The sequence below is a fragment of the Macaca nemestrina genome, chromosome 9, assembly GCF_043159975.1.
Source record: "Macaca nemestrina isolate mMacNem1 chromosome 9, mMacNem.hap1, whole genome shotgun sequence".
Classification (NCBI taxonomy): domain Eukaryota; kingdom Metazoa; phylum Chordata; class Mammalia; order Primates; family Cercopithecidae; genus Macaca; species Macaca nemestrina.
Window position 1 is genome coordinate 112,207,212 of NC_092133.1, and position 27,772 is coordinate 112,234,983.

At 37.1% G+C, this 27,772-nt stretch overlaps 1 protein-coding gene across 9 annotated transcripts in view; it reads left to right on the plus strand.

Annotated features, from left to right (window-relative positions):
• LOC105479935 (Rho GTPase activating protein 12) overlaps nucleotides 1–27,543 on the plus strand; it is a 149,204-nt gene extending 121,661 nt beyond the window's left edge. For 8 of the 9 annotated variants that reach the window (XM_071070248.1, XM_071070250.1, XM_071070252.1 and 5 more), the window contains one exon: nucleotides 621–3,021. In XM_071070248.1, coding sequence (XP_070926349.1) covers nucleotides 621–795 — 175 coding nt within the window. In that variant the 3' untranslated portion in view covers nucleotides 796–3,021. Of the gene's footprint in view, nucleotides 1–620; nucleotides 3,022–27,383 lie in introns of those variants that run through there. The other variant, XM_071070251.1, reaches the window with a different exon arrangement.
• The last annotated feature ends 229 nt before the right edge of the window (nucleotides 27,544–27,772 follow it).

A 27,772-nucleotide genomic window follows, 5' to 3' on the forward strand; every position in this document is an offset into this window, starting at 1 on the left:
TATATGTGAAGTATTTATGTAATGCTTAGCACATAGGTGTTCAGAAATTGTTGCTAAAGTTAATATGAAGATGAGATTGGATATTAATTGAGGTGTATGGTTACCTTATAATAAAGCCATCATGGTTCTAAGTTACTACATAACCACTTTAATAACCGAGTTCTTTCATCTTATAGAAAGTACACTAGAATACTAAAACAAAAAATCCCAGCTAGAGAGGTTTTTTTTTTTTAAAGAAATAACATAAAATGAGTAAAATAGAAAGTTTAATCTCCACACCCTAATGAGATTTTTTTTCCCATCAATTTAATGGAACAGTCATTGTTACCTGAATTGTAACTCATACTTAAATGTTCTATTTTAAAAACTAAGCTAAAATATCACACATTTAAAGTTTGTTAGAGTATGCTTAATTGTACCTTTCAGCTGTGTTTATCAAAAATAAAGCTTCATATGGCATTTAGGCATAATTCTGCTTGGTTAAATAGTTTATGCGTCACGTTAGGAAAATGAGCATTAATTCTCTTTTTAAGATGCAGACTGTTAGGTTTATAATACCATTTGAAGAATTTTCCCTCTCTTTTATTTTCTCTTTTAACAACTTCTTTCTTTCCCTTCAGAGTTGTAGAAAATGGAGAGAAAAATCGAATGACCTATCAGAGTATAGCAATTGTTTTTGGTCCCACTCTATTAAAACCAGAAAAAGAGACTGGTAATATAGCAGTTCATACTGTGTACCAAAATCAGATTGTAGAATTAATTCTTCTGGAACTGAGTTCCATCTTCGGACGCTGATTCTTACTGAAGACAACCTGTGGAATAGAAGCTGGATTCCATCAGATTTCAAATGTTTATACACAATGTATTTTATTTTTTGGACCAAGCAGTGACTCTAATTTTGCACTTTTTTTTTGAGGGATCAGAAGGGAAGGAGAGAGTCAAGATATGTGTTAGGCCCTCATATTTGCTGCTTTGTTGCAAGTTGATATAACTGCGTGTAATTATGAATTCATTTTATCCTGAATGTTTGCGTTTCATACTCTGAATTTCAGTAAAAATCAAAACTTAAAATTCTAACCAGTCATATACACTGGATAATTTGGTAAGAAAACTGTATTTTTTCCCTGAAATTGGATAATGTAGACTTTCTTCTCAAGATTCATGACTTGATAGAACAAAATACTTACTATCAGTTATGTTGAAAAGGCTCTTGGGCATTTTAAACAAAATGAAGTATATCCATTTTGAAACCTGTGTATTTCTTTTTCGGGGTTTCTGCATGCAGTGGCAGTCTTAAGTGCCAAAATTCATCATAACCCCAAAATAACCTCTTGATGAAGGCTTGCTGTCTTTTACTGTGTTACACAGCATCCTTACTGGATATCTTAGTTGCTTGTTTGGGCAGCACACTAATATTACTTAAAACACTGTGATATACTGGAGTTTTAGTTAGCTTAAGTCAGTTCAGGGCATTTTAGGGCTGTCTTGCTATACTGAATTGTAGCTAACAATCCTAATTATATCTAGTACCATACTAAGTTCTTGGTATGACCCTGTGGAAACACACATTATTTTATGTAAATATAGGCTAAAGACTTAATGTCCTTTAGCTTGTGTATATAATTGTGTTGTATAGTCTCAGAGTACATTCTAACCCTACATTTCTAATCATGTTATTGGTAATCTTTTCTGTGAATATTAGGTTTCCTTCAGAAATAGGCCGTTATTTGGGAAAGTTAACTGTGTGCACTTTTAGATATTAATTACATTTACAGGCAAATCACTGTCATGAGAATGGTACTGGAAAAATACTGAATAGACTTGCTAAATGGCACATGCACTACAAGAGGAACCTTTTAGGTTATTTAATATGTACAGAAAACATTAGAAAAAATTTATTACAGAATTCTAATTCCAGTATGAATAGTGGAAACCCATCTGTAAATTAGATGATGTCGGATGGAAAATGACATTGCTAAATTGGAGAATTTCTTTTTACCTACTAATGTAGATTGCTTTGTATAATAAAACACAGGGTTTGGAAGGTTTTGTTACAGGGAGTGTGGTCTGTTGAAGATTTTTAAAATGTATTTTTCTAGATTAACTTCTGTACATGAAATGTCTAATAAAACTATAAGAGGTTTAGAGATTTTTCCATTGGAAATGTGCATTTTGTTTTTTAATTTTTTTGTTTTTGCATTTACTGGCATACTCTTATACCTCATTTTTAAAAATCAACTGAATCCAATATTTCCTGTGGCAAATAACACTTTCCTCATTCATACTTTTTCTCCTCTCTTCCATGCCAACATTTGTCCACCCCCAACATACACTTTTTATTTCTCCATCAATATTTAAAAGTGAGTGATTTGTGACCAGGATTTTTTTTTTCTTAGGGGTGCATTTATAATTTACAGATTGCCTTCCTTGGGAACAAGTATTTTTTTTCTATGATCTGTCTGAAAACCTCTCACCTGAATTTTGTGGTAGAAATTCTGTATTTGCTGTTGTGAGCGTGTTAAATTGATAACAAACCAAACTACTTGATAGCTAAAACAGATTGTTCTGGGTGGGGAGAAAAAGCCCTAAATCAGGATGTTTATATTTGCCTAAAGATGTCCTTAATAACACAATATGCTTTAGATCTTGCTTATATAATGATTGTATACCAGGAAAACAATTAGACTCAAATCAGTGATGTTCTTGCTCTTGGTGTCCATGAACATATATCAAAGATTAAAATTGTCCTGTGTTTCTTGTTTCAAGGTACATGTGTGTGTATGTGTGTGTGTGTGCATGTGTATGTGTGAAGTCTTAATTGTTTTATTCTACAGCTAATCAGTTTATTGTAATATTGTATGTACAGTGAGATTAATGTCTTGTGTTTTCATCCTTTGTGAATTAAAAATTCTCACTTGTTTTTGTAATAACAAAGCTAGTAATATTTTCCTGTCTTGACAGCTTGGTTTTATAGTAGAAAATATATTAAAAGCTGAAATAAATTATCAATTTTATTTGTAAGTCTTCCTTTAGAATGTCATTGAAAAAGGTAGTTGGAGATTTAGAAAAGAAAATATATTTAAATACACTGTCACATTCCAGTTAGAAGAAAAACACTTATTTAAATTGTATAGAAATAAGATATTTTACCCTTTACTCTGGAGAAAGTAAGTTAATTATTAAATATCTTCAAAGAATGATGTTTGTATTTTAGATAGAGACAAATCTATAAATTGTTTTTTCCTTATGTGAAAAGCACAAATGAAATAATTTGGTGAAACTTTGGACTTAGTGGTAGATGGGTTGTATGTGTGTTTATAACATATACACTCAAACGTGTGTGTGCGCTACGTGTGTGTGTGCGTGCACACCATTGCTTACATACAAGTGAAAACTCACCAATAATGGCAGATACATGGAGACCTTTTTACTATTTGTTTCATTCCACGCCTCTTTGCAAGCCCACAATATTGAACATTAAGATAGCAGTGGGCCGGGCGCAGTGGCTCACGCCTGTAATGCCAGCACTTTGGGAGGCTGAGGCAGGCGAATCATTTGAGGTCAGGGGTTCGAGACCAGCCTGGCCAACATGGTGAAACCCTGTCTCTACTAAAAATTCAAAAAAATTAGCTGGGCATGGTGGCAGGTGCCTGTAATCCCAGCTACGGGGAGACTGAGGCAGGAGAATCACTTGAATCCAGGAGGCAGAGGTTGCAGTGAGCCGAGATCGCACCACTACACTCCAGCCTGGGCAACTGTGAGACTCTGTCTCAAAAAAAAAAAAAAAAAGATAGCAGTGAAGGGAAAATAGTTATTCCATAATTGTGCCAAGAGATTTTTTCCAGCTCATGGGAGAGGCTTCTAATTAAAAAACATGTAGTTTCCCATGACTCGAATTCCTCAAAGATCTTTAGGCGTTTTTAAAGAAATACACAGAGGAGTCCAAAACACGTCTTTTTAGTAAAGAAGAAAATAAAAATAGTCAACTGGGCGCCACACTCTCACTAGTCTAAGAAAAGTCAAATGTTCAAATATTGCATCTCTATAGAGAATTGAAAATGGATAGAAAATAAGATTTTATTCCCCCTGAACTCCAGCCATCAGCTCTAATGATCTTCTTTAATAGAAAGCACTTCTCTGGTGTAAGACTCCAGAGTGTTTAATAGGGCCTTTAGCCTGTAGGTTACAGTCTTGGAGGCGGAGCGTAGGTTTTGTTATTTTTTTAAACAGTATTCCAGTGCAGCTAACATAGTACTATTAATTGCAACTTTAGTTTGAAACAAACAAAAACAAAAATCAAATGGGTGCAAAACAAAATGAACTGTCTCACAACGATGGTGTATTAGAATCTGTTGGAAATTCACAGGCTGTGTCCTCAGGCCTGGCAGAGTCAGTATTCTAGAGAACGGGGAGATACAGAATGCCTAATGAGACATCTGTAACTACCAAAGACAAGGGAGTTCTCCTGAAGAATCTCAATTAGTCTGCTCAGCTGAAGTTTTGTGGTCCAGTGGTGGCTGCAAGTATATTCAGCTGGATTGAGCTTTTACAAATTAGCCTTATGTGAATATAGCACTTAAATGAACTCTTTCATTTCCTTCATTGCTTCCCTTCTCCCACAGGGGGAGGGGGGGAAACGAAAGAAAGAAAGCACTTTTATAGTGCTCTCATAAACAGAGCACTTGTAGAACAAGGTAACTGTTTAACAAATTACTACAATACGTATTTAGAATACATGTTTTTTCTCATCGACCCTCTTCTCCCTTTATTTCTTCTCTTTCGAGGTTTTCAGAAAAGCGGTCTTTGGTAATGATTTTTAATTATTAATGCTGGTAGCCAGATCTTTCAAGTAGTTCTGATAGTTGTGGCTCATACTGCAAGTAGCTTAGAAACTTGTAATGCTGTCATAAATGTTATAATGATAAAATCCATAGTGACATGAGAATGACAAATGATGCTGTAGAGGTCTTTATGAACAGAGCATGTGCAGAGGTAGAAATCAAAACCACTGTCAAGTCATGGTAGAGTAACCAGTGAAAATTCAGCACAGACTTCAAGGCCACTTTTCCTTGGCATTTTGAGAAATTGTTTATAGAGTCATGTGACTCTTAATGACGAGGATATGTTCTGAGAAATGTATTGGTATATGCAAACATCATAGATGATACTTACACAAACCTAGATGTATACCAGATGCTACACTTAGGCTGTGGCATAGACTATTCCCCCTGGGCTGCAAACCTGTACTGCAGGTGACTACTGAATACTGTAGGCGATTGGAACACAGTGGTATTTGTGTATCTAAACATAACAGAAAAGGTACAGTAAAAATACAGTACTGTAATCTTATGGGATGACCATTGTATAATGCAGTCCGTCATTGACTAGAACATCATTATGCAGTACATGACTGTATTTAAGCAGGAAAAATGGGAATCTTAGATGCCAAAGTAATACTCTCAATGATTGATAAAGCAGGAAAGGACCTGTAGGGACCCTCACCTTCACAGTTTATTGTTTTATAGATGAAATAACTGAGGCCCAGATTGATGTGAATGCGTAAAGTCATATGCTTAGTGACAGAATAAGCCTAAGGCTGAAAAGAAGTAATATTTTGATTAGCTATGTTATTTCTATTTAAAGTTTGGGATCAATTTAACTAAAGCATATTCTGGCATTTTCAATAATTTTTGAGGAACAAACAACTTGCTTTCTGTTTCACACTAAGCTAGTTATTATTTATGTGGTATATTGAAACATTTGCCTTCTATTATGCACCTCTGTTACGAATATAGAAGCAGCAGGGGGTAGGTACTGCTTTTACTGGTCTCTTCTGGTTCTGGTTGCATAGGAAGTAAACCAGCATCCTTCTCTGTCCCCTGGCAAATAATCAGAATTCAGCAATTCTATTTCTACCCACTGACATTCCTGGATAGGCCATTATGTATATTAATCTCTTTTTAATACGGATTTCTGCTTTCACTTATGTTCTAGAATGGTGCTATCCAGTTACTGTAGCCACCAGCCATATGTGGCATTTTAAAAAATTGTGGCAAAATATGCATAACATAAAATTTACCATAGAAATCATTTTAAGTATACAGTTCAGTTGTATGAAGTACATTTATATTGTTATGCAACCATGATCACTATCCATCTCTAGAATTTTTTTCACCTTGAAGAACTGAAACTATCCACTAAACAGTCAATCTCCATTCCCCCAGCCCCTGAGAAAACCACCATTCTACTCTGTCTGTGATTTTAACTACCTCATATAAGTGGAATCATGCAGTATTTGCCTTATAATGACTGTCTTATTGCACTTAGCATAATGTCCTCAAGGTTCATTTATGTAGTAGCATACTGCAGGATTTCCTTTTTAAGGCTTGATAATATTCCACTGTGTTTATACACCACATTTTGCTTATCCATTCATTTGTCAATGGACAGTGTTGCTTCCATGTTTGAGATACTGTAATTCTGCTATGAACATGGATGTATAGATATCTTAGAGACTCACTGGATTTGGCAGTAATTTTTTGGATATGACACTAAAGGCAACAGAAGAAAAAGACAAACTGGACTTTAATAAATTTTTTAAAATGTGTGCATTAAAAGATCCTATTGATAACATCATCCTTTTGATAATAAACGGGCAACCAATAGAATAGGAGAAAATATTTGCGAATTGTATATATGATAAAGGATTGGTATCCTTGATACAGAGAGAACTCTTAAAACTCAACAACAGTGAGAAAACTGATTCAAAAATGGGCAAAGGACTTGAATAGACATTTCTCCAAAGAAGATATATAAATGGCCAATAAGGACATGAAAAGATGCCCAGCATCACTAATTATTAGAGAAATGTATATCAAAACTGAGATCACCTTACATCCAGCAGGATGGCTGCTATCAAGAAACCAGAAAACAAGTGTTGGCAAGGATGTTGAGAAATTGGAATCCTTTTCCACTGTTGATGGGTAGGAATGTAAAATGGTACCACCACTATGGAAAACAGTATGGCAATTCCTCAAAAAATTAAAAATAGAGTTACCACACGATGCAGCCATTCCACTTCTGGGTACACATCCGAAAGAGGTTGAATTTACTTACAATTATATAGTACTTTAAAATTTAGTTACTCTGTCACAATAGCTACATTTCAAATGGTCAGTAGGGACTTGGAGTTAATGGGCACCATCCTGAACAGTGCAAATACAGAACAATTTCATCCTCAACAGAAATTTCTACTGGATGGTGCTATTCTAGGTTGGGATGTGGGGAATAAGCAATTGCAAACTGCACATTCTGCAAAATTACTTTAAAAATATATGCTCTACAGCATGTAATATGCATCTCCCTCATGCTTGTCTCTTAAGTGCATGACACTAGGAAAGTTTAAAATTAAGGAGAGAAATACATTTTTATTATAGGTGTGCTAAACTTGAATATTTGTCCTATTATATGCTTTCATATTGGGGCTGGAAGGGAGGTAAATGTGATTTAACTTCCAATACAACACCATCAAAATGCTTGCAATTTGGGCAAAAGCGGTCTGAGACCATGGCTTAACAGAAGCCTCAGTTGACATTGTTCTCTTTGGAAAATCTAGGAATGCTGTACTGTGAGATAATTAATGTTTCCGAAGTTTGTGTCACAATAGTCTTACATTTAAATTTTAGAAATTTTTACATTAGTGGGAAAGATATTTCTAAAATTTTATTTTAGAAATTATCTAAATAATGAAAGAAATGATTCTAATTTGAACTTTCCCTTGGGATCCAAGCTACTTCATATTATATTTACTTCTGATTTTTAATAATACCCTGTATGAAGTTGTGAAAAACTTGAAAAACATACATAACACAACTTTTTAAATGGGAGCTGATATCTAACCATGGATACAAGGAAATTACTGGTAGTCTCAAAGCGACTCAGTAGGTCTGCACGTGATTTCGCCAGATGCATTCTAAAGTATGGAAGATGACTTGATATGTAGAATAGATTCTTGATATCATAGAATAGATGATAATCAGCATTTTTTGTTTTCATTTAAATAACTATCAGATTTGTTTCAAGGGTCCCAGGCCAAATTCTTCCAGAGCAGGTACTCATGCGTTGTTGGCATATACGATGCTCTAGTTGAAGAAGCTGCTGCTGATATGTTTTCAATCCTGTTATAAAAGGCCTTCTATTAATAAGCACCTTAAAATTTCTAGGTGGGGAGTATAATAAGTTGTTAGTTACCCATACTGATCCAACCCATTGACAGAATGACTTAGTTCAGACTTAGGCAAATCGTAGGGTGTAGAAGCTTTGCCCTCTAGTAAACCTGACTCACCAAACACTCCTCCTGTCTTCTCATTAAGCACGTTGAAACAGAAAATGCTTCTCTATGAATCCTTTCTTCTTCTTTCCTTTCTCTCAGCCACCATCTCAGCAACTGTGTCGTAGACAATCAGTCGAGTGGCTACTCACAGAAGCTGTGCTAGGACTTATTGAGGCACCTGTGTCCAGAGTGTTCAGTTTCCTTGGAGAAGATGGACTTAAAGAGGAATCAAAGGCTTCTAGGGAAGACAGCACCACTGTATTGAGAAGGAAACTCAACCTTTTCTGTCATAAGGGAAACCCCAATATCCTTGGATGACATAGTTCTGACTCCAGGGGTACCCTGAATTCAACCTGTTTGTTAGGGAATCAGCTCTGATGCAACATTTCTGACATCTAGCTACATGTAATGACTGCTCTCTCTGGTCATGTCCTTGTCTCCTGACCTGTTAATATTAGCCAAATTGATTGCCTGAACATTGCCACTAACAGTGACTGGACCTCCCTGTCTGTCTTATCACCCTTGCCAATGCTTGTAGCGTATTCAGTTGGCATTAAGTTCCATGAAACTAGTATCACACTATGTGAGATTGCTGTTTTAAATAATGAGTACTACTGAAATACCTCCACTGAATAAGAGATTGGGAAGAGAGCCCTTCTTTAAGAATCTACTGCAGAATGAGTTTCAGACTACCAAAACGTCTTAGAGATAGCAACATGAGTCTTGATGTTTAACATTATTTAATTGCTTACAGAAATAAGAAGTGAGGGCCAGCAAGGAGAAAATAGAGTCCTTAATGACTATATACCCTGACAAATGAAGATTTAGTACCATTTACAATGGAATAATGAAAATATAGGCAAAAATTTAATGTTTTCAGAAATCATTATTGGTGGTATTCTGCCTGGTGTGTTTGTAGCATATGATTATACCAAATGAGTACATATGGGATATTTTAATTCTATCATCTCTTGAGTCCTTGGCAATCAGGATTCTAAGAATGGAACAAGGGAGTTACAGCTGTGGTAAGTTACAGTAAAAACTTTGTAGTCTTTAATTTGAATTGGGAGTATCAACATGATGTCATGAGATATTTAAGTGTCTTTGTGTTCGTGTATGTAACTGATCACTGAAAAGGTGTAACAAGAATGACCAACTGAGGGAGCATCCTTATTACCTGGATTTTGACCTTGAAATAGAATTTCTCTTTAAAAGAAACCAAGGCATTTTGGAGATACGGCTGATTCCAGGTGTGGAACAGGAAACATGCAAGATGATTCTGAAAGAACTTGTCATAACAAGGAAGTGGTCAAATGTTAGCAGGATCTTGTCAAAAGAATTCTGGAGGCAACTTGAAGATCCCACTGGCCAAAAATGGAATAGTTGGAGCTTCTAATAATAGTTGGCAATGAATTGAAACTCACTGATATGTTTAAACCCATGAATTAATAATATCAAAAGAGAGTCACTTTAGGAGGATGAGAGGGAATGAATTCATATCTTCTTAAAAACTGATGATAGAAATAAACATCTCTTTGGCCTATCCTGTATGCACTTGACCACTAAGTATCCAGATGGCAGATGGGGGAAAGTACCTCTATATAAAAGTTTCCCACTGATGATTGAAATGATTATCATCCACTTTATACTCCCCATTGATTTAATAAATCTATGTATTAAGCATCAATGGCTGTTAGCATCATAAAAAGAGAAATAACTAGATGTTATATGCTTCCTGATGGAAGAAAACAAGACCTCTTATGGTCTTGTCAAAAGAATTGAACCTTAAATCTGAATCAGGCTTTGAATCTAGCTTCCAGAAAATATAAAGGATAGAGAGCTACACCCTACCTGTGAAATCAAGAAGACTCAGACTGAGAAACAGCTTGTCAAAGGGTCTGACTTTCTCAACAAATAACACTGTAAGAAAAAGAAAGGGCTGGAGAGGAGCTCCATAAACTTGCCTATTATTTTATTTCAGTTGAGACTTGGGCATCGTTTAAAACAAATGAAATAGTCAAAACAATTCTGTATTATTTTATCACATTTTACTATTATCTCTGCTTTTAAGGTTATTTCACAGATATTAAGGTACCTGTGTGGTGGAAATACTATACAATGGGGTACCTTACACCTTTTCCCAGTTCTACATTAGTGACGTCAAAGTAGTTTGAAATTGGCAGTTTGATGATGGCAGTATTTAGACCAGATCAGGGATGGTTTGTTGTTTGGTCAATTTGTCCAGACTTTAAAAAGTGATGGGGAAAATATTAATGCAGATTAAAATTTAAAATGTGTCTGTAGTTGTTACATGGTGAACAACACAAGAAATTGAGGAAATATTCTTCCAGTGTTCAAAAACTATGATCTGATTCAGCAAAGAAGCCAGATATATCATGGACAAATGAGTGAAGTTCTGACGTATGTTGATTGTTTTCTCATCTTATTTGTGAATGTAAATAAAAATATCAACCAACATTCATGCCAGATTACACTTGTGAATCAATTGCAATCACAGGATGGCTAGAGATACAAGAATTTGGGAAAAATAAAAAGATTATTTGTGAATAAATTGGTTATGTGGAATTAGCAATAAGGAGTATTATCTACTTTATTTATATTAGTAAAATTTATTATACGCTTATATTTGCGTGTGGATTTTGTGCCAGTTGTTAAACATTTACCAGCTCACCCCTGGAAACATGGTATGTAATAAATGTTAGTTGTTTTTATTAGTAGTATGGCAATAACACGATGCTGGTCCCTGCGAAAGGATGATGTTCCTAAAGAACAAATGTTTGGCAGGAAAGTAAACTGATCAAGATGACTTAAATTTTAAGATGAGGTTAAGTTATATATGCCAAGAAAGACCGTCACTGAACTGAAAGAACTTGCGTAACAGAAGCACTGAGAGAACTTGCGTAACAGAAGCGCTGAGAGAACTTGCGTAACAGAAGCGCTGAGAGAACTTGCGTAACAGAAGCGCTGAGAGAACTTGCGTAACAGAAGCGCTGAGAGAACTTGCGTAACAGAAGCGCTGAGAGAACTTGCGTAACAGAAGCGCTGAGAGAACTTGCGTAACAGAAGCGCTGAGAGAACTTGCGTAACAGAAGCGCTGAGAGAACTTGTGTAACAGAAGCGCTGAGAGAACTTGTGTAACAGAAACACTATGCAATGCACAGAAGTCATCTTTACAATAAAGGCTGTTTGGGCCCAATATTTTGCTTCCAGGTATCTAAGAAAGGCAGAGCATTGAAAAAATGGAATGAACATCATTTCTTGTCAGAAACTAAATATCCCACAGACACAGCAGAGGTTACAAAACGAACATGCAGAATTTATAACCATAAAATGGCCATCGATCCATTAGGTCCAAATGAAGTAGATTGAATAGGAAAGACAAGTTGTGTGATACCTAAATAAGACATTCATCTATAAGAAATACATCAATCTACGGATTGGGAAAATGATGAGCATTTAATGTGACACTTCAGGATAATTATATGATACCACTCACTTATTTGGAAAGATTTGGGTGATGTTTGCTTAGTATGGATTATATTATAACAATAACATACACAGAAATGACCTGTAGGGTTAAGGGCTTTCAAGCATCCTGACATCTGCTAAAAGTTGAGTCCTGGAATTGAGTCCCACCTTGTTTATGTTTTCAGAGGTGGAGAAACTGTGTGCATTATTTTAATAAATAAAGAACTAGTTGGTGGTCTGGGAATGACAGGATGCCTGGGAGACAGTGATTCCCATATCTTGCAATTCATAATGGCAAGGAAATGAAATACTGGATTTAGTCAACCATGCATGGAGTCTGATTTCAGCAAACTCAGTGAAAGTTCTTATGGCTCAAGAGGTTAAAATGAATTCTTTGGAAAAAGTGAGATTTCAAGTACAGATGACCCTCCTTAGATTACACATCGGCAGTTTCAACCAACCAAGGATGGAAAGTATTTTTTAAATAACAAAAATAACCATACAACCATAAAAATGACACAAATAAGAATATGCTATAATAACTATTTACATAACATTTACTTGTATTGAGTATTATAAGTGATCTAGAGATGATTTAACATATACAGATGTACAGAGGATGTGACTAGGTTATATGCAGATACATTATTTTATATAAAGGACTTAGACATCTGCAGATTGGGTCCTGGAACCAATCTCTAACAAATATTGAGGGACAGCTGTATACAAATAATGAAAGGCCAAGTGGGAAGAGACAGAAACTAAAGTAACTGGTATGTTTGCATAGGAAGACCTCTGGTGAACACAGATTCCAAAGGATGAACTAAAGTTGACTGTGTGGAGCACATAAACTGATCATAAAAGAGTACAAATTGGCCGGGCGCGGTGGCTCACGCCTGTAATCCCAGCACTTTGGGAGGCCGAGGCGGGCGGATCACAAGGTCAGGAGATCGAGACCACGGTGAAACCCCGTCTCTACTAAAAATACAAAAAATTAGCCGGGCGCGGTTGTGGGCGCCTGTAGTCCCAGCTACTCGGGAGGCTGAGGCAGGAGAATGGCGTGAACCCGGGAGGCGGAGCTTGCAGTGAGCTGAGATCCGGCCACTGCACTCCAGCCTGGGCGACAGAGCGAGACTCCGTCTCAAAAAAAAAAAAAAAAAAAAAAAAAAAAAAAAGTACAAATTTATAAAAATATTAGGAAGGTTAAAATTCCTAGTGAATTTTCAGAAAATGCTAGTCAGCAAAGAGTGCCATTAAATTATATTCAGATCCAGAAGTACGAGGAATGCTACATCTCCAATGAGCAGAATTTTATTTTATTTTGTTTTTTTAAGACAGAGTCTCACTCTGTTGCCCAGGCTGGAGTGCAGTGGCACGATATCTGCTCACTGCAACCTCTGCCTCCCGGGTTCAAGTGATTCCCCTGCCTGAACCTCCCAGGTAGCTGGGATTATAGGAGCCAGTCATCACACCCGGCTAATTTTTCTATTTTTAGTAGAGACGAGGTTTCACCATTTTGCCCAGTCTGGTGTCGAACTCCTGGCCTCAAATTATCTGCCCACCTCGGCCTCCCAAAGTGCTGGGATTACAGGCATGAGCCACTGTCCCTAGCCAGAATTATCTTAAAACAGGGAAGGATGAAATAAATAATGTAAAGATGGCATTAAAAAGCTAAGAACAGCTATGGAAAGAAATGAAAAGTTTTCAATGAGTCTATCTCCAAGGCTAGGCCAACTACATTTCAGTATGTTTCTGCTTCTTGAAGAACTTGCAGATGGAATCCCAGAGCATGTGTCAATGAAGTTTGGTAAATAATAGAGGAAATATTCAGAAGCATCAAGGTGAATACTTTTTTCCCAGTATAGAAAAAAGGTTTGGTCAATGGAGAGTATGCTACATGTACAATCTTAGATTCAGCAAAGCCTGTGGCAAAATTGCTCATAATATCCTATGGATAAGGAGATAAACACTTCAGCTTCTGGTACTTTTAAAGAAATATACAGCTGTCAAATAACTATTGAGAGTGTTGATAAGTGGCTTGGTGGTATACTACAAGAATAATTGAGTGGTCCAAGACTTTGTCTTAATACCATGGTATTAAAACTTTATTAATGCTTAAAGCATAAACATCTGCAGATGACAGAACTGGGAGGATTAAGCAATATGGCTCACAATCAATATGCAAAATTATATTAATAGACTTATGCTCTTGCAGTGGCAGATTAACTGATTGATATCAGGTGAATCCTCCAACTGAGAACTAGAAAAACTGATAACATTTTATTTATTTATTTATTTATTTATTTATTTATTTATTTATAGACAGAGTCTCGCTCTGTCACCCAGGCTGGAGTGCAATGGCACGATCTCGGCTCACTGCAGCCTCCACCTCCTGGGTTAAAGTGATTCTTCTGTCTCAGCCTCCCGAGTAGCTGGGATTGCAGGCACACACCACCACGCCCAGCTAATGTTTGTATTTTTAGTAGAGATGGATTTTCCCCATGTTGCCCAGGCTGGTCTCGAACTCCTTGCCTCAAGTGATCCACCCAGCTTGGCCTCCCAAAGTGTTGGGGTTACAGGCATGAGCCACCACTCCCAGCCCAGCTTACACTGCTTCTGTTCAGCTTCTTTGACTCAGGATAACATTTTGTGATTCATCCAGGTATTTGTGTATCACAGTCTTTTCCTTTTTACTGCTAGTAGCATGACACTGTGTGCCTACACTACAATTTATGTATACATTCATCTGTTGGTATTTATGTTGTCAGGGGAGAAAACTTACTGGGAATGAGTAAGTTTTGTCATATTTTGATAGGGATATGGGATATGCGTTTGTTGAAGCTCATCAAATTATACACTTCAGATCTGCGTGTTTATCTGCATGAAAATTAGGCCACAATTAAAACAAGGGAAAATATATTGAAAATTTTTAAAAGTTACCTTCTCTGGAAGACTGTAACATCAACCAGAACACCTAAACTAACTGACAATGTTTCATATGCAGTGTTTGGCATTCAATAATAAGAGCAGCCATATAATAAAGCAATAATTGACCAAAATCAACAGGAAAAGCAGACAATAGAAACCCAGTTACACATGAGATCCAAATATTGGGCTTAATCCAAAGCTATGATTAATATGTTCAAGAAATTACATGAAAATATTGAGAATTTCAGCAGGAAACTAGAAATTACAGTAAGATTTAAATGGAAATTCTGAGACTGAAAAATAGAGTAACTGAAAATAAGAATTTAATAGATGAGTTTGCAGATAGATTAGACAAAACTAAAGAGGCAAACCAGAAGATATGTCAAAGAAATAGCCAGACTGAAACTCAAAGAGAAAAAAGGATTAAGAAAAGAAAGAAAGAAGGAAGGAAGGAAGGAGAGAAAGAAAGAGAAAGAAAGAAAGAAAGAAAAAGAAAGAGAAAGAAAGAAAAAAGGAAAGAAAGAAAGAGAAAGAAAGGAAGGAAGGAAGAAGGAAAGAAAGAAAGAAGAAAGAAAAAGAAAAAAAGAAAAGGACAGAAAGAAAGAAAAATGACCATAAGGGTTATATGTGACATGGCAAAAAAAAAAAAAAAAAAAAAAAAAAAAATTAACATACATACAGAGTTAGTTCCAGGAAAGGTGAGAGAGAATATGACAAAAGCATTATTTGAAAAGATAATGGCTGAGAATTTTCCAAAATAGATTTAAAAATTATTAAGCATAGATTGAGGAAGTTCTACAAACCAAAACAAGATAAAGACAAAACCACATCTTAGGCACATCATAGGGAAACTCCCCAAAAATATAGCCAGAAGAAAACAGGACATATTACTTTTAAATGAGCAGCAAGAAGGTTGACTTTTAAACACAAACTGTAGAATGTTGAAATTAAACTGCCAATCTAGAATCTATACTCAACAGTAATATCCTTCACAGAGGAAGAAAAAAAAAGACAATTTTCAGAAGAATAAAAATGGAGAGAATTTGCCACTAGCAATTTTTTCTCTGGCATACAATTTAAATGCCAGTTACAAGTTTCTTGATAAATGAAAGAGCAAATGTAGTTCCCTAGGCAAAAGAAACATGAACCCAGGTGGAAGCGTGGATATTAAGGGGAAAAACGAAAAGTATGAAAAGGTCTATATATGAGGATGAATTGTGGGTCATCTGTGTGTGTGTGTGTGTGTGTGTGTGTGTGTGTATTCTCACATGGCTACGATACATTACAATAATACAAGTGATGAGAGACAAGTAAAGAGAGTCAAAATGTTCTGAGGTATTGGCATTGTTTAGGAAGTCATGTTTATATGGAATTAACCTAAATGTCCATCAATGACAGATTGGCTAAAGAAAATGTGGTATATATATATGAATGAAAGATCATTTCTTTTGCAGGAACATGGATGGAGCTGGGGGTCATTATCCTTAGCAAACTAACACAGGAACAGAAAACCAAATACCACATGTTCTCACTTACAAGTGGGAGCCAAATGATGAGAGCTCATGGACAGAAAGAGGGGAACAACACACACTGGGGCCTATCTGAGGGTAGAGGGTGGGAAGAGGTAGAGGATCAGAAAAAAATAACTACTAGGCTAGGCTTAGTACCTGGGTAACGAAATAATCCGTACAACAAACCCCCATGATAGGAGTTGACATGTGTAACAAACCTGCACAGGTACCCCTGAACCTAAAGGTTTAAAAAAGAAAGGAAAATACTAGTTTATATTAGATTTAATAAGTCAAGAGTCATGTAATTTCTAGGGTAATTATAAAAGCCAAGAAACTATAGTAAAGGAAAGTGAAACATTGAAAAGCCACTAGTTTGAAAGAAGGCGAAATAAATAGTGGGAAGAGAAAGAATAATGTAGGATAGGCGGGAAAAATGGAAAATAAATAGTAAGATGCTAAGTTCAAACATAAAAATATGTACATGAAATTTAAATGAAATTAGATGAAATTAAACTGAATGCAACAATATTAGAATGCACCTTCACTTAAAGTGCATATGAGACATTTACCCAAACTGATTGTATGTTGGATATTGAAGTTTCAACACATTTCCGTGAATGCAGTATGTTGTCTATGGTGAAATTAAGCAAGAAATCGATATAAAAAAGATAACTATACAAATCACATGGGCTTGGAAATTCGGCAACAAAACTTTTAAATAACCCGTGGGTGAAAGACAAACAACTGAATAGAAAATAGATATACGACATAACGGATTGCTAAAGACAAAAGATAATTCTTTGAAAAAAATAATAAAATTGATAAATCTATGGCCAGAGAGAGATGGAGACAGAGATAACAAATAACAAATATTAAGAATAAAAAATCAGGAGTGAACATCATTACAAACTCTAGAGACATCTAAAAGGTACTAAGAGGACTTTGTGGAAATAGTTATGCCAATAAATATGAAAATTTAAATAAAATGAAAAAATTACAGAAAAAAATACTAAGATTGACAAAGGAAATAGAAAATCTGAATGATATTTATCACAAAAATCAGCTTCATAATTAAACAACTTTCTGCAAAGAAAAGTCCAGACCCAGGTGGCTTCACTGGTGAATTCTTCCAAACATTTAGGGAAGAAATAACAATTATATACACATATTTGCAGAGAATTAAAAAGGAGGGGACAGTTCTTGCTCATTTTTTTTGAGGCCAGCAAAACCTCATACCTAACAAGAACACGACAAGAAAGGAAAATTATAGACTCGTCTCTCTCATAAATATTGGTGCAATTCTAAACAAAATATTAGCAAATCAAATCTTATTATTTATAAGAAGCATAGTGCACCATGATCAAGCTAGATTTATTTCAGAAATACAAGTTTTGGTTTAATAGTTGAAAACCAAACCAATCAATACAACTTACCACATTAACATAACTAACTAAAGGGAAAAATCACAAGATCATCTTAGTAGATACAAAAATAACAGTTAATACAATTAAACACCATACATAATAAAAACTCTTAGCAAATGGAACTTCCTAATCTGACATAGAATACTTCAAAAATTTGCAGCAAACATCATACTTAATGTTTAAATTTTGAAAGCTGTTCCTAAGATTGAGAATGAGACAAGGCTCAGTCACCATGACAACTCAACACTTTACCGGAAGTCCTAGACAGTGCAATACGCAAGAATAAAATTAAAGGTGTAATGATCCAAAACCAAGATATGAAACTGTCATTTTTTTTTTTACCAAAAAAAAAAAAATACAATAAACTAATAGAATTCATGAATTTAGTAAGGTCAAGTGAGTACAAAAGCAATATAAAAATCAATTGTACTTTTAATGTCAGCAATAAACTGTTAGAAAATAAAACTTAAAAGTGATCTATTACCATAGCATCAAAAACATCACATATGCAGAATTAAGTATAACAAAGATGTGCAAGGCCTTACACAGCAAACTACAAAACATTCTAGGGAGAAGTTAAAGAAAACCTATGGAAAGGTATACCTTGCTTATATATTAGAAGTCTCCGTTCTCCACAACATTAATTTATAAATTCAATGCAATCCCAATTAAAACCCTGGCAGATTCGTTTCTGGAAATGGTCAAGGCTGATCCTAAAATGTATATCAAAAAGAACTTTGAATAGTCAAAACTATGTTGAAGGAGAGCAAAGTTTGAAAACTTCTATTACCAGATATCAAAACTGACTCTAAAGGGTGCTAGTCCAATCCACAGTCCACCGGCTCCATGCGGCCCAGGACGGCTTTGAATGCAGCCCGACAGAAATTTGTAAACTTTCTTAAAACATTACAAGGGTTTTTTTTGTGATTATTATTATTATCAGCTCATCAGCTATTGTTAGTGTTAGTGTATTTTATGTGTGGCCCATTGTTCTTCCAATGTAGCCCAGGGAAGCCAAAAGATTGGACGCCCTGCTCTAAAGCTACAGTAATGTAATATTAATATAAAGATATAGACAGAACAATTGAACAGAATAAAGACTAGAAAAACATCTACACATATTACTAATTATCTAAATATATTCCTGATTTTCAGTAATGGAAGTCAATTAACTATTGACATGTATTATCTATATGAATCTCACAAACAATGTTGAATGAAAGACTCAAGACAGAGGTCATACATTCCATTTCAAAATTTCAAAAACAGCAATCAAGACCAGTGTCAAAAGTTAGCCTAGTGATTACTTCTGAATACTGCTAGAAGATAAACTCAGATAACCAGGAGATTAATGAGAAAAATAAACAATCAAAAATGGCAGTTAGCATTGAATCTAATTACCTATAGGAGGCCAGACTAATATAGGGATTATGATTTAAGATTTAATTTAGACTGGACATGGTGGTTCATGCCTGTATTCCTAGCTCTTTGGGAGGCCAAGGCAGAAGAATCACTTGAGACCAAGAGTTGAAGACCAGCCTGGGCAACACATTAAGACCCCTATCGCAGTGGCCCGTGCCTGTGGTCCCAGCTACACAAGAGGCTGAGGCTGAGGTTGAAGGATGGTTTGAGCCCAGGAACTCACAGCTGCAGTGGCTGCACCACTGTACTCCAGCCTGGATGACACAGTGAGACCCTGTCTCAAAAAAAAAAAAAAAAAAAAAAAAAATTGAATTAGTTATACTAAGTTTAAAAGTCAAAATGATATTAAAAGATATATAATACATGATAAATTTCACTCCCACCCTGTCCTCATTCACTCCATGTCCCACTCCAGGTCACCATGCTATCCTTGTCATCACTTCAGTAGTTATACAAATATAAGCAAATTGGTATTTTTTTCCCTCTTTTCTTTAAAAAATTTTATTTCGAAATGATTTCAAACTTACAGAAAAATTTCAAGAATAGTGCAAAGAACTCCCATATATCTTTCACCCTGTTCCAGGTGACCACTTTGTCATTCTCTCATTTCTCTTTATATGTGCTATATGTTTCACATTTCAGAATGTATTTCTTTCAAAAACATACTTAGTTGCATATCTGTAGACAATGATAAAAATCAGAAAATTTAACTTGATACACTACAATACTACTATGTAGAGTCTTAATTCAAACCAAATGTTTCCAAAATTTCCCTTTTACTAATTTAATTTTTTAAAGGCTCCAATTCAGGATCGTGCATTACATTTTCATGTCTTTTCAGTCTCTTTGAATATATGCGGTTTCTTTAGTCTTTTTTCTCCCCACTTTTTGGTCTTTCGTGACTTGACTTTCATGAAGAGCTCAGGTCATTTCTTTTGCAGAATATCCCACAACCCAAGTCAGTCCTATCTGATAAGATTCAGGTGAAATGCAGGTTGTATCTTCTCAGCCTAGCACATCAGAAGACATGTGATGTGAGATTTTTCCTTATTAGTGATGTTAACCTCATGAATCAAGGAAATGGCATCAAACTAATACCATTGTATTCTTCACACACTTGAAGAAAAAAAAAAGGCAATTTCATTTAAAAATGTCAATAATGAAGCAATACATTTTTAGTTTTCTCCAATTTTTACTTGTGTGTTGAAATATGAAGTGCACATGAAATTTTCCTTCCTTCCTTCCTTCCTTCCTCCCTCCCTTCCTCCCTCCCTCCCTCTCTCTCTCTCTCTCTCTCTTTCTTTCTTTCCACAGAGTCTTGCTCTGTCGCCCAGGCTGGAGTGCAGTGTCACAATCTCAGCTCACCACAACTTTCACCTCCCGGGTTCAAACGATTTTCCTGCCTCAGCCTCCCAAGTAGCTGGGATTTCAGGTGCGTGCCACCATGCCTGGCTAATTTTTGTATTTTTAGTAGACACGGGGTTTCATGATATTGGTCAGGCTGGTCTCAAATCCCTGACCTCGTGATCCACCCACCTCAGCCTCCCAAAGTGCTGGGATTATAGGTGTGAGCCACCATGCCTGGCCACATAAAACATTTTTACCGTAGCATGATGGTTATCTTGAGGAAGTCATTTTTTTTTAGAAGGAATCTTGCTCTGTCACCCAGGCTGGAATGCAGTAGCATGATCTCAGCTCACTGCAGCGTCTGTCTCCCTGGCTCACACGATCCTCCTGCCTCAGCCTCCTGAATAGCCGGGACTACAGGCGTGTGCCACCATACTCAGCTAATTTTTGTATTTTTTATAGAGATGGGGGTTGGCCATGTTGCCCAGGCAGATGTCGAACTCCTGGGCTCAAGCCATCCTCCCACCTCGGCTTCCCAAAGTGCTGGGATTACAGGTGTGAGCCACCGGACCCGGCCAGAAGTCACTTTTTGAGTCACAAACTGAACTAGCTACTTTTTCATGGAAGATCATTTTTTATTCGAAAGAATTACTGACAATCTCTGGTTACTCAGACTCCGATATCTGGCAGATGCTTTCTCAAAAACAAATGAAGTGATCCTCTCACCTTAAGGGAAAGGACCAGGAGTACCTGTTGATGGCAAAATTCAGGCTTTCAAGAGAAAACCAGAATTTTAAAAACTTGTATTCACCACCATGAGCTGAACAGCTTCTCAGTATTCAAGGCCGGTTGGGATGAGATTAGTGGAAATATTAACAAATCTGATTTTTAAAATGTTGTATAATGAGATGTGTCAACCTTTGGAAGCTCAACACAATGCAGTGAACCAATTCGTATTAAAGGAGAGTAATGGGTGCGTGATATTACAAAAACATGATGGATAAAAGAGCCATTCAAATTGCAAGATAGAATAGTGGGTTATAATTTAATAAAGCATGAAAAGTTCATAGATACGGTTTCAGATTCCACTTGTCATATTTTATTGTTATGAAAAATATCTATAATTATCTAAAAAGGTGATTAAAATACTCCTCCCTTTTCCAATTACATATATGTGTGAAGCTGGATATTCCCCTGTGTTCTTTTATCAAAGCAACAGCTTGAATGTGGAAACAGCTATGAGAATCTTGCTATCTTCTATTAATGCAGATATTAAAGAAATTTACAAAGTGTATAAAATAATAGCTACATTTTGTTTTAAAAAACAGCTATTTTCATAAAATATTTATATTAATGTGAAATAGGTTTATTTTCAATTAATACATATTTTTAAAGTTTTTCCATTTTTAATTTCTAATACGGTAAATAGCAATAGATAAAATCTGCATAAACACAACTTTTGAAACCCTCAATAATTTTTAAGAGTGCAAACTGTTCCTGAGACCAAAAGGTTTGAGTACTGTTGGTTCATGATGTAAGTTGTTGATTTTTTTTTTGCCACTTCGTCATTTGTCTAATTTTTCTTTTTGTCATACAAACATTTTTTATTTTTATATAGTTGAATATAGTATTCTTTTCTTTAAAAAAAGTGCCTGGATCTTGACTTGTGGTTAGATCTTCCCTCACTCCAAGGATAAAAAGGAATTTTTTCTGTTTTCTTATGATTTCATTTTCCACTTTGTGTTTCTAAATATATAAAATATCCGTTCTACCCAGTTATCCCAACTTAAAAGTCATCTTTGCCACACCGGCTTGTGATGACACTTTTATCACATACTGGATTTCCATATGTTGGTTCATCTTTGAACTTGCTGTTTATACCATTGGTTTATAATCCGTGTGCTCATGTTATACCATTTTTTGAGACTTCATGGAATATTTTACTAGCTTGTAGAACTTGTCTTTCTTCCTCCCCCATTACTTATCCTTTTAACAACTTTCTTGATTTATTTGTTCATTTTTTCATGTGAATTTTGGATCACCTACAGATCAGATTCTCCTACAGGTTTTGTTCTCATCCAGGGTCATTGGTGCCTTAGCCCAGGCTTTGTTGCTGGTGATACAACCAATAAATAAGGCTTGTTATTTATGCTCAGGGCTACAGGAAGCTGTGGCATACACGGGGACATGCCCTGTTGGCTCCTGCCCAAGTGCTACAAGAAGCAGAATAGTGAACATTCTGCTTGTGTTTGATTCGTTTATATTCAGGCAGCAGAGGGTCAAATTAGTGGAATACAGCATTGATTATTATCTGAACTCAATGCAACTAAATGTAAAAATTCCACAAGCCTGAATTCACAGCAATGGATTTACTTATCAATTTTCAACTTTTATTTTAGATTCAGAGTGTACACGTGCAGGTTTGTTAACTGGATATATTGTGTAATGCTGAGGTTTGGGGTATGGATGATCCCATCACCCAGGTAGTGAGCATGGTACCTGATAGTTTTACCACCTTTTCCCTCCTCCTTCTTCCCGCCTTCCTCTTCTAGTCTCCAGGGAAGCTACTTCTTGACATGGTTCCAGGTTCTCTGACTTGACTGGTGGTCTGACCATCAGACAGCTGCTCTAGGATCTGAGAGATACTTTGTCTCTGAGATGCCCTGGGGATGAATATGACATATAAATGTATAGTTATACTTTTTGAGAATTTGGAATAGTTAGGCATTAGGTTCAGCTAAATTGTTTCCCTGACTCTGAGTGTGATGAGAAATGAAATGTTGTTTAGTGAGTGTTATTGACAATAGTGTAGAATGAAAAGATAGAAAAATTCAGCAAGTGCTTTGTTTTCTGTAGACTGTATCCCTCACTACAGCTTTATTATTATTGATACTTCTATTATTATTATTGATTTTTCTCTATGGTGGAATGAGCTAGGATTAAACTTATAAGGCCTTAGAAACTGCATTTTAGTCACTTCTGGCATTGATCTTTTTGCTTCTAAGGAAACACCATCTTAAAACTGAAGCAACTGGACTCAGTGGCTCACACCTGTAATCCCAGCACCTTGGGAAGCAGATGTGTGAGAATTGCTTGAGCCCAGGAGTTCAAGGCCATCCTGGGCGACACAGCATGACCCTGTCCCTATAAAAATAAAAAATCAGCTAGGCGTGGTGTCACGCACCTGGAGTCCCAGCTACTCGGGAGCCCAGGAGTTCGAGGCTGCAGTGAGCTGAGATTGTGCCACTACACTCCAGCCTGGGCGACAGAGCAAAACGCTGTCTCAAAAATAAGACAAACAAACAAGCAAACAGACTAAAAAACCTTCACTCCCCATCCCCCAAAACCAAAAAGCTGATTTCTTTGGTAGCTGGTTACAGGGGAGACAGTGGTAAAAGTAGAAACATTTAAATCACATTTGAAGAATAAGAAATCTAACATTTTTTTTCAGGGTTGTATTGCCCTATTCTTCCAGATCATTGGGAAGAAATTGTCCCCATATGAAAGAAATATTTGTATTTGAGACCTGTCTCAAACAACTTGTCTATGTTCAAAAACTCCACTGTCCCAGTCACCTTTGGATGAACTTATACCTGGGTTTTGGGCGTCAGCTTATGTGGAACATTGATTGACCCATCCCATATTGACGTGAGATTTTTAGTGACTTTGTCCTACATTGTTTTGGGTTGGAATCACCAACACAGAACTGTCAACCCAGTTTAAAATGACTACCTTTTGCAGGACATTCTCAAGGGAAGGAGAAAAACATCTTTTGTTTAGTGAATATAGCAGTTGTTTGTCCAGAGGATGCCGTTTCCCTTCAATTCACCTGAACGCCATGATAAATCTGCCGGGAGTTCTAGTTGTCACACCAATCATCAATAAAAGACACACTATCTCTTTCTCCAAGTTGCTGAGTCTGCTTTAAACTTTAATAGTACAATTTTTATTAGCTCCACTGCTTAAAGCTTTTCTCTGAGAGAATGGATATATTTTACTGAGAATAATTGTGCTGCCAGGTAATGGAAAATAAACATTAAACACTGATACTATCATCCTCCTGACTTGTCTAATTTTCCTGGTTCATAATGCATTGTGGCTAGACTGATGAAATCAAACCACAATGGTAAATTACCTGTCAGATTGATTTGTCTGCTCTGTTCATTCTCTTTGGCGAAAGTACGCTGAGATGGTTGTGTGTGTGTCTATGTGTGTGTGAATTTTGATTTCCTTGAACTTCAGATAGGAGTTAAAAATGCTTCTTGGCAGAAAGGAAACTTAGCATGTACATATTCAAAATAAAATAGCTACCCACTCATAACCTAGTCAGATGTTCACAAAATCATCATCATGCTCTTTCTGTTTTGATTTTTCTTGCTTACGATGATGAATCTTAGGATTACAGAAACATAGTGAAAACCCTTGTAATTGTCACTCTTCTCTACCATCCAAAGGCATGTTGAGGGCATGCCTGCACGACACATCACTAGGCTAGGCACTGAACACAGAGGGATTTCCTGCTCCGTGGGTGATTGAAATTGAAAACTGCTTTGCACTGAACATATGAAGACTTTCCAAGAGCAAAACGGTAATTGTAAACTGAGTCCACAGTAGACTGAAATAGTTCTATTCAAAACTAGAAGTACAGTCAAAGTGCAGCTCTATTTAAAAACTTTGGAAACAATACATTTGGATCTGGAGGCAGTGGCAAAATTTTTAAACCTTAAAGTTAAAAAAGTGTTGTTTATTTATTTATCTTTTATTATAAAAATAGAGACAGAGCCTTGCTGTGTTGCCCAGGCTGGTCTCAAACTCCTGGGCTCAAGTGCTCCTTCTGCCTTGACCGCCCAAAGTGCTGGGATCACAGATGTAAGCCACTGTGCCTGTGCCTGGCCAAAAGATCATTATTTATTTATTATTTTGTATTGAGACAAGGTCTCTCTCTGTCACCCAGGTTGGAGTGCGGTGGTGCCATCATGGCTCATTGCAACCTTGACTTCCTGGGCCCAAGAAATCCTCCCGCCTCAGTCTCCTGAGTAGCTAGGACTACAGGTGCATGCCCCCATTCCTAGCTAATTTTTATTTTTTTTGTAGAGATGAGGTCTCACTATGTTGCCAAGGCTGGTCTTGAACTCCTGCCTTGGTCTCCCAAAATGCTGGGATTCCAGGTGAGAGCCATGATGCCTGGCCCCAAATTTCTTCATTGGAGTCAAAGCAAGTTTCCTGAGATTTTAGGGCTTCGGTTTCTTCGTGTGTAGAATGCAGACAAAAACATCTTTAGTTTTTAAAATAAGGATTAAATGAGATAATGCATTTGAAGCACTTTGCAAAGTGCCTGACTTATAGTAAGTACTCAATAAGGGTTTGCCATATGGTACAATTTGATATCAATTCAGCTACCAACCTATCATAAAATTCCTTACATTTTTAATATATTGGGTTTCAGTTGGTTTGTTTGTTTGTTTGTTTTTTTTTGAGACACAGTCTTGCTCTGTCACCTACACTGGAGTGTAGGGGCATGATTTCAGCTCACTACAACCTTTGCCTCCCAGATTCAAGGGATTCTTGTGCCTCAGCCTCCCAAGTAGTAGCTGGGATTACAGGCATGCACCACCATGCCTGGCCAATTTTTGCATTTTTAGTACAGAGGGAGTTTGGCTATGTTGGCCAGGCTGGTCTCAAACTCCTGGCCTCAAGAGATCGGCCTGCCTCGGCCTCCCAAAGTGCTGAGATTACAGGCATGAGCTACTGCACCCAGCCAGGTTTCAGTCGGATAAGAACCCTGCTAGGTACTTGGGGTAGGTCTTACTATTCCATTATACAAGAGGGATAACTAAAATGCAGAAAGCTCAGTGCCTGGCAAGGGGCACAAGGTAAGTGGCAAAGTTAGAAGAAACCCTATGTCTCCTGAGCCTTTGCAATTCATCCATTCGAAAATGATTTTGAGTACTTTTTATGCGTTCTGCACTGGAATTTATGATGAATATTACCAAGTACATTTCTTGCTTTTAGGGAATTTATGGTCTCCTGAGTGAGGAACAGAGATGTTAATCAAATAATCCTACTTACAAATGTATAATTCAGAACTGATTTAAGCACTCTGAAAGCAAGGAACACAGGCTTATAAAGGTCTGTTGACAAAAGGACCTGGTTTAGACTTGAGTCAGAGCAAGCTTCCCTGGGAAAATGCTCCTGGAGCTGAGGTCAGGAGGGTGAGGGGGAGTTAGCCAGGCACAGAGAGAATGTGGAGCCCATGGAGAGGCCCAGGGCAGGACACCTGGTGGCCTGCAGGAACTGGGAGGAAACGGGGAGGGTGGAGGGGAGAGCAGAGGGCTGCAGGGTGGGGTGGGGGTGATGGTGGAGGGAGTGATGACAGTGACGGTGGTGGAGGTTGCTAATATTTATTGATCTTGTTCCTGTCGAATGGGTTGGGTCCATCTGGGGCCGCCCTATACCACATTCTTAGCTTGAGTTTCCCGTGAATCTAGGCTGCCAATTCACCTAGGGCCAGGGTCTAGGCATGAGGTGTTCCCTTTCCTTTTCTCCCTGCCTTTCTAGTTGTGGAGAGAACCTGTGCCTCCTGGGTGTGAGTGCACGCATGCGGAGTGTGGGTTTACTACGAGCCATCCTAACCCTGAGAGTGCAGGCCTCACGGTGGGAAGGTTTTTTGATCGGTTCTCTGTATCTTGGCTGGGCCCCAGTTCTGGCTTCTGTTTCCTTGTTGAACAGGCTGGTAAAGCCTAAAGCCCAAGCTTGCCCACCATGGCCACAGTGTGCAGGGAAAAAGCAGCCCTGATGCTTTGAGGTTCTACTACTTCTCTGGGTTCCTACGTCCCCTTAGGTTCTAGCCTAGTAGTTACTTTCCAGTCAGTTTATTGATGCTTTTAAAGAGTTTATTTCTATTTTATCCCACATGTTCTTTCTTTCCAGAGGGCAGCTCAGTCTGGAAATCTGGCATGCTACCACAGAAATCAGAAGTCCAGGCTGGGCACGGTGGCTCACCCCTGTAATCTCAGCACTTTGGGAGGCCGAGATGGATGGATTACCTGAGGTCAAGAGTTCAAGACCAGCCTGACCAACATGGCAAAACTCTGTATCTACTAAAAATTAAAAAAAAAAAAAAAAAAAATAGCAGGGTGCGGTGGTGCATACCTGTAATTTCCAGCGACTCCTGTAATTCCTGTAACTCCTGCCTCAGTCGGAATTATAGGCGTGCACCACCACGCCTTGCTGAGGCAGGAAAATTGCTTGAACCCGGGAGGTGGAGGTTGCAGTGAGCCGAGATTGCGTCACTGCACTCAGCCTCGTGAGACAGGGTG